At 40.1% G+C, this 8,746-nt stretch overlaps 1 protein-coding gene across 1 annotated transcript in view; it reads left to right on the plus strand.

The window, feature by feature from the left end:
- The window catches only part of crabp1a (cellular retinoic acid binding protein 1a), a 39,376-nt gene that overhangs the window by 16,175 nt on the left and 14,455 nt on the right, over nucleotides 1–8,746 (plus strand). The window contains exon 3 of the mRNA XM_085168740.1: nucleotides 4,416–4,529. Within this exon, the coding sequence (XP_085024866.1) occupies nucleotides 4,416–4,529 (114 nt within the window). The remainder of the gene's footprint in view (nucleotides 1–4,415; nucleotides 4,530–8,746) is intronic.

Genomic DNA, 8,746 nt, shown 5'->3' on the forward strand with positions numbered 1-8,746 from the left:
TTAACAATGTGGTGTATGCTGTACAGTGCAGCGAGGAATGCCCAGACCTCTACATTGGAGAGACCAAACAGCCACTTCACAAGTGCATGGCACAACACAGAAGAGCCACCTCCACAGGACAAGACTCAGCTGTCCATCTGCATCTTAAGGATAAAGGACACTCTTTCGAGGATGCCAATGTTCACATTTTGGACAGAGAGGACAGATGGTTTGAAAGAGGAGTGAAAGAAGCCATCTATGTCCACTGTGAGCAACCATCTTTGAACAGAGGCGGTGGTTTACGACACCAACTCTCTGCCATCTATAATCCAGTTTTGAGATCCCTTCCCAGACGCCTTAACGCCCACTCACACCCTGGGACATCTGACCTCAGGAATTCGCATGATAAGGTGGGGCCAGGTTTCACAATGAACTCACCCGAAACTCTGGCTGATTGGGACCCACACCCAGTTCCACACCTTAGCTCAGGCGATTAGAGGATCATCAGGGGGTCCTTTTGTCCCTCTGTGGGGGGAAACTCCCACTAGGTTTATATCTGGGACTCTCCACCATTTGACCTTAGAACTGAAGAAGCTTCTCGGATGAGAGGTGAAACGTCTTCAAGTAACTTAAAGAAGTCCAGACGCTTTTCTTTGCAAGCTCCTTTGACTACGATGACCTGGATGACTGAGAACCTTCACAGACAGATAATCCGTATACAAACAAATTCATGCTTTTCTCCTCAACAGAGAGCGTCCCCCGATTGAATAACAGCGCCGTAAAATAAGAAGAATGGCGTCTAATTACAGAGTTAATAATACAGACTTTGTAATATGTCACGTGAAGATTCAGCAGCCAGATGAAGTGTTTACTGACAACTGACAGTGATAGCGGACATCATCATCACTATTCCAACAATCCTCTCCACACAGACAAACATAAACACACTCGATTATCACTAAATCAAATTAAACACACGTTTGTAATGACGCTAATTCAGTTTACAATAGGGTTCATTCGCTCAGTCAGCAGGTGGCAGTATCCTCGTACACTGGGGAGTAAACTGTTATTAAACGCACAGAAGAAGAAGAAAACCCCTGCACATGCGCGGTACGGATCGGGGAGTCCCGATCCGTAACTATCTTTTTGTTTTTCGTTTTTGTCTACATTGTACTGAAATGCTTCATTATTGCAAACATTTTAAGATATACTTATTATTCTTAACATCTTAACAGATACTCTGACCCATAACTATCGTAAAACGCTACGACCGGAAGTAGACACCTTTCGCGCATGCGGGGTACCGATCGGGTTTCCGGTACGGATCGGGTAGTGACGCGCACCACAGTTACACAGGTTTACACCATTGACTGTACAGTCAGTGGTTTACACTGAGATATTCATTGATGGATAATAATCTAAAGATTTTAACAGCCAACAGTAGCTTTTTTTCTTCTCTATTTTCTCCTGTAATGTGAATACATTTACATTGTTTCAACGGAGCTCGTATGAAATTATTATCGGATACTGAAAAATATGCCCCCAAAAGCCATTTTGAAACAATGAAAAAATTGCAAAGATGCATATTAGATAAACGAAATGACCATTTGTGACCATAAGTTCCCGTGGGAATCTATCACTAAAGATGTTGCGATTTTCTTTTTAAATATCTGTCATCTTTTTGTAGGAGTCAGTTTTAAACGGTTCTTAGAAAAAACTGTGCATCTGCCCTCTCTTTACCAGTCTGACACGTCATTTGTCTTCTGGCAGCTGCAAGGAAAGGCGAAGGATAAACACTGCCGTTAGAGAGATAATGTGATCAAACTGTGGGAGGAAGCTGAGCGAGAGTGTTATTTTGGGCTCTGAACGAAAGCTTGAAAAATCCAACATAAAACTTTAAACCTTAACAGGAAATGAGATGTTTTCCCTCCACTTCCCATCATACTATTTGCATCTGGCAAAACATGAGAGACTAAAAGAAAAGCAAAGACGGGATTTTCTGATAAGTAAAACACTACAGACAACACTGGAAAAGGTAAAACACGTGCTGCAGACATTGGTCTTGGCCTCAAATGTGTGTACATAAGCACTTAGGATGCATGAGAATTTATCTGTGACTGGGAAAGCAAAAGAAAGATCAAATGAATAAAAAAGAAAAAAAGGCAAAGAGTGGAAAAAAAGAGCTAAAGAAAGAAAGTAGTAGATGATCTGGCAGGAATATCATCAGCTGACTTTGAATTTGACCATTATTTTTTATGTCAGTTGCACAGCTGTTACTGTATGTGACGTTTGGTAAAATCTGTCCACAGATATATAAATATGAGCACCTTATGAAGTCTTTGTGGTATAGTTCCTGCTACAGGAAATCTCACTAAGACTTGCTACTGATACACACAGAGTTACAAAGTGAAAAACCATATCAGCCTTGCTGTCGTGGCTGATAAACAGAGGGAACGCTGGAAGAAAGCCCTGCTGTTCTTCAGCTTGGCAAAGACTGTGGACGGCAGCCCGCGGGGATCTGTGATGGCTTTGGCTACCTTTGATATGGTGATTAACATTTGCCTCTGAGAAACCGAGGTGGCTGCTGAATTCAAATCAGAGGAATGGTGCTTTTTTCGAATTACAAAATAGAAGAAACTATCAAACAAATGATCAGAAATCAAAACACAAATACTCCACCATGTGAGAGTTTTTATTGTAGAGATTTTTTGGGGGTTTTTTTAAGCTTAAATGCAGTCTTGGATAATGCTTTGACAGCTTTGATCAGTTCCAGGCTTTGGAGTGAGATCACTTAGCTAATTAGGATGCAATGCTGAAATGAAAAATGCAGCTGGTTGTATGGAGACGAAGCAAACTTCAACTGTGGGAAATCAGAGTCAAAGAAGAATAAGGCAGTGTTTTTATTCTTGAGTGACAACCTAGCCACCAGTTACACTCTGATATTTTGTTAAATTCAATAAAATAATGGATTAACAAAATAAAACATTTGGTGTTATAGTAGAGCTGGTGGTACACTGAGTTTCCAGTCTTTGTGCTTAACATACCTCCCTGCTTCACTCTGTTAAACCGATAGATGCCAGTGACACTGATTAAACTAGAAAAAAAGTTCTCTAATTCTGAATTCTTCTCTCATTTTTAAATATATGAAGTCTGAGTAAAATTACAACAAAGAGTAAATTAACATGTGTGATGTAAAATAACTCCTCAATGAATTCGTATCCAGAAAGAGAAGCACATTTCCTAAAATATCATACAGTTTATTTAACAGAACAGCTGTGGAAACAGTGGACAGCTGAAATGAATTACAAGGGCCGTTTATGGGTCCCACACCGTCTAAATTATATACGCTGACCGTTTTGGGTTTTTTTTCTCTCAAGTAGGCTGTGTTGGATTTTTTAGCAAATGTGAAGCCAATGGAGGTCTGCCAGGACTGGCTGTAATGTGTTACATGCATCAAGTGTTTGTAAGCAGCTTTGCTTGTTGTTCTAATTCACGTGTGGCCGAATAAAAGTTGTTCAGTCAAGTTATTGGTGAATACGTCCACTGAACCAGTACATGGCTAGACTGAAGATACATTAATGCTGGCAGACGAGTTTAAAATTGGTAAATGTGTAAATGTTCTACAAATCGTTGCTATATTGATATTTTAAGGTTGGAAACTATATATCAACCAAATGTGAAACTTTCTTTATGCATTCACAGAGTGCTGCTGTATGAACACAGTGCCCTTACATTACTGTAACTCATCAACCATTTTGGTAATTTTTGGTAATTCTGTAATTTTGGTTATTTTACAGCCAAAATTTGAAAATAAGTCCATGTGGCCTGTGAGCTGTCTGGGTGATAAAAGGTTAAATCCTACATTTCTTTCTAATTTTCTCAGAAGTTTCTCAGTAGTCTTTCTCGTGTTCTCTGATTTATGATCTCGGTAAAGATTTTCCTTGTTTACTACTACTTTTAGTTATTGTTCAGCATAGCTTAATGTTCATGTTTGAAATTATTGCTCCCATTTAGAATGAAACTCATGTTAAAGCTGGACATGTTTTAGGGTGTGCTACCTTGTGATTGGCAAGTCAGCAGTGTCTGAACACACAGCATTCTTCGGTTTCTCATAATGCGTAGTTTAAAACAACAAAACAAGATGGCAGCGGTCAAAATGCTGAATTCGAGGCCTTAAAAAAGGGAGTCCACGCACCAGCCATCTTTGACATGCAGTCTGTGAGCAAAACTCACTTCTGGCTAAAACAACTTACAACAAATTTTACCCTTAATGCATGTCAGCATCAGCACTGACATGCATTAAGGGTAAAATTCAAAAAGCCCATTTGGGAAATGATCACATTGCACACCCTGAAACAGTGTAAAAGTGCAACATGAATATATATCTTCTAGATAATCGTGCTGACCCTCATGCCTTTTTGTCCCTGTCTTCCCAGAGCCTCGCCGCCTGGGAGTCAGAGAACAAAATTCACTGTCAGCAGACTCTGGTGGATGGTGACGGCCCCAAGACCTTCTGGACCCGAGAGCTGAATGGAGATGAGCTCACACTGGTGAGCGCACACTAATAAATCATCTTCTCACTGAAAGCCTCTTAATAGATGACTGCTGTTGCTTAGAAAAAAAACCCAAAACAACTTTACCAACACAAAAGCAGAAAAGTCGAGGCTAAATGAAGAGAAAGACAAAGAATGAATGCTTGCCTAAAAATGTTATTTTACACGGATCGAGAGCAGGATCTGTAAGGTTTTTTCTGTAAGGCATCACGGCTTGGACCCAGAAGACATCAGATGCATTAAGATGTGCCTCTTGAGCAACTAGTGTACTCTGTTTGAGAAATGGTTAATAAAACTCAGGCAGTGAGTGTATGAAGTCACCCTGGAGATTCATCCATAAAGGAAATGAGAGAGGCTGTTTCCCAAGGAGGCAAGCTTTCATCCACCCCGCAGAGAGATGTGAAAAGAGAACAAGAGGGGCTGCTACGCTGACATTGCAGTAATACCCCCTGTATTTATCCAGATTAATATGGGCAGGAGTCAATGGGTCTAAAGCCCCTCAAATAATGTGCAGGGGAGCAAAGCAACGCATCAGAAGACCAGTTCTCAGGGCCTCAACAGCTTTCTATTCTCAATGTTCAGCGCTCCCACACTCATTTCTGTTGTTCTTATGAGATGAATATCCAAAAGGCCGAAGCCTGAAACAATATGGAAGGTTTAGATGCTGAAAATAAAAAAATGCTGCTGTGGAGGAGCTGAAGCATTCACACACTTACGGAGCGTGATCCTGCTGAACTGTGACAGAAGCTCAGTCTCTGTGCTTCTCAGCTCTCCTCACTGTTATTATCCATGTACATCGCTACACAGTCAGAGAAGCTTGAAGCCACATTTGTCCATGCTTGTAGAGTTTAAAGAATAATATGCAATGTAATTTAAACTGTCCAACCATGATAATACTAAGGAGTAGTGTACCATTGCCTTGCCATTAACCTCTGGGTTGCAAAGGGGCTTGCAGAGAAGCAGCACCTGTGCACAAGCTGAAGCTGATTAAACAGCATGGGGGATGTGACAGGATAGGACTCACGCAAGGCTGTCAGCTGAGGCATCATCTGATCTGCCAAGCTGATGTCTAACCTTGACTCAGTGGTCTACGCTCTGGTCTATAGATTACTAAAATGACTTTGGAGTGGCAAACATAATCGCTGCCTGGATTACATTCGGAGCCATCCTTGGATAGGTTTAGGCAACTAATGCACTATACTCTGATAGGTCTCTGATAGGCTCCTTTGGTTTGCATTTCATCTCATTGGACAGATTATAAGAGTTCTTAACCAAATGTTAAACTAAACATTTTTTTAAAAACCCTCCAGACTTTTTATCTCCCTAATTTGTTATAAAATTGCAAAGACCAAATGCAAGACAGGAGGCAGATGAAATGTAAGGGAAATAAATGCATAAACACTACTGGGAACACCGGGAAAATAAGACTATTAGAAACACGAAACAAGAAATTCAACAAACAGAAACAGAAACACACCACACACTAAACAAGCAGGTTAACATGGTTTATGTTTTTTTAAACTCATTGAAGTGGAAAGCCAACACTCTTGATTGCTTTATTTCTAAATCACTGAACGAACAGAGGCATCATTTACTAATTGTTCAGCACGTCATGAAGCACCATTACAAGAACGAGAGAACCACGAGTCATCTTCACACCCAGATGCCTTTCTGTCAGACAAGGAGCTGCAAAACCCAAAAGAAATATTGTGTGAATCTAATTTAAAGCTATCTGCTTTAAGAAAAAAAAAAAAAAAGACTAACAATAGCAGAGCTTCAGCTCCTGACTCAAAGGAAGACTCAAGATCACACAGCAATGGTCTGAATGTGGCACATAACTAGGGCACATTTCCATATGATTTGCATGATCCGTTTAATTGGTTTAAGTCTGGAAATACTTGAGGGATAAAATTGTTGTGTGGACGTCTTTTTGCAGCTGCATCATCTCGAAATGAAATCAGAGAACAGAAGGCTGGGCTCGAGCTGTGCATAAATCAGTCATTCAGGAGTTTCCTTTGGTTTCATCATCGGCAGTGTGAGGTAGACCCAGACTGATGAGCATAAATGTGACACTGATGTAGTGGCACATACTTCACTATTAAAAGGAGAAAAGTTTTCTTCTTCAGCCCCCATAATCTTATTCTCTTGACATTATCCTAAAGAAAAAAGCAGATTGTTGTTTGGTTCAGAATTCAAAGCAAGGATACTTTCTAAGGAGAAAGTAAGTAGATTTGAAAGTATCTTTCAATCACTCTGATTGACGACTAAATGGCCAAAAATAAAATGGGAAACCTATTAATATGAGTCTAAAACCATTATAACACGTGTCGCAGCCCAGAACCTTTCTACATGTTATTCGATGGAGGCGTGTGTGGAAACATAAATGTCAGGCACAGACATCGGATATTTTTATTCTGCCAGCTCTCTAGTATGAAATCTATACAACGCAATTCAGATCCCAGTGGGTGGGAGTCATGTGCACTGTTACCTGCACCTTTAACTTTCAGGCCCCTCTTCAGTGGAACCATCTCCCAGTTTGGATTTGGGAGACAGTCACTATCTCTACTTTTAAGATGAGGCTCAAAACCTTCCTTTTTGATCAAGCATATAGGTTTTTTGGGGGCCTTTTTCAGCTTTATTTGATAGGCTCAGTGAAGAAAGGACAGGAAAGCAGGGGCAGACTCAAACCACTCTCAGCCGTATGACATGTGGTCGCCGCTCAATGCACTGAGCTAAACCAGCACCGGATAAAGTGTATAGTTAGGGCTGGATCATGTGACCCTGAATCCCTCCTTAGTTATGGTGCAATAGGCCTCGGCTGCTGGGGGCTTCCCTTGATGCACTCTGCGTTTATACAGCACTTTGCATTTATTATTAGTTATTATTAATCTCTGTCTCTCTTCCACGGTGTGTCTTTTGTCCCGTCTCCCTCCCCTCACTTCTAACCCGTCGCATGGCAGATGGCTGCCTCTCTCTGAGCCTTTGTTCTGCTGTAGGTTTTCTTCCTGTTAAAAGGTCTGTGAAGGTCCTCAGTCATCCAGCTGATCGTAGTCTAATGAGCTTGGAAAGAAAAGCATCTGGACTTCTTTAAGTTTCTTGAAATCAAGAAGTAAAGAAATCAATCAAATCAAGAAACCTAAAGAAGTCCAGACGCTTTTCTTTTCAAGTTCCTTGGACTTCCTGTCAAAAGGGAGTTTTTCCTTCCCACTGTCACCAAGTGTTTGCTCAAAGAGGTTCTCTGACTGTTGGTGTTTTCTCTGTATTATTGTAGGGTTGGTCTTTATCTTACAATATAAAACGCCTTGTTATGATTGATACTATATAAATATAATCAAATTGAACTGAACTGAACACCCATTTAAAGTTTAACAGTGAACAACTGCTAGTATGATTTTTGACCAAAGAATTCAGCAGCTATCATCAGATTCTGGATGTGAGCGAGGGGGAAACTGAGAAACTAGAATCTTTTTGTCACTTTTGGCACAGATTTTTGGTTCTGTAGACAATTTCTTTGAGGACACCACCCCTGATTCCCCCTCAGATACCTCACTGTTGTTTAAATGGTTTAAGAGAACATTTTTAAATTCCTGTCTTAGGCCCACCTGTGCCACTCTATTTAAAGAAAGAAAAATCTTGGAAATGCTCCTGTATATACAGCAGAAATTTATAAAAAAAAAAAAAAAAAAAAAGCTTATAAACTTTAAATTTATAAAGAAAACAGTGGAGAACAAATGAAATTCAATTTCATAGCAAACGAAGGACATATTCAGAAACAGACATAAGCCATTTCCAAATGAGCCCATTGCACTTCAACAGTAATAAGACTACAGGAAACACATCAGTACTCTCATGTGAAATACAAAACCTGTTTATGATCAGTCCTGGGAGATCGGTTGAGAACACATATTTTCTGGTATTTTGTAGTCCTGCATGTCAACACAAACTATGCTGCGGTGTCTGTGTCTTTGTGCAAAGGGGAAAAAAATGTTTGCATTAGCTCAAGGCTGGGCTTTTGTCATCTCAGTGTGTTTAGAACAGAGGATAAAGTCACATTCTTTCAGAAAGATTTATTGTGCACTTATTTGCACATTCAAAAACTGAAAAAGTCCAAGTGCCTTAGGACTTTTAGGCAGGTTTGTTGAAGTTTCAAAATGTGAACATTATAAGCGATAATCACTATCACATGGATGAAATTATCTTTTTGTCCCCTCCAG

The sequence above is a fragment of the Neolamprologus multifasciatus genome, chromosome 7 (assembly GCF_963576455.1).
Source record: "Neolamprologus multifasciatus chromosome 7, fNeoMul1.2, whole genome shotgun sequence".
NCBI lineage: Eukaryota > Metazoa > Chordata > Actinopteri > Cichliformes > Cichlidae > Neolamprologus > Neolamprologus multifasciatus.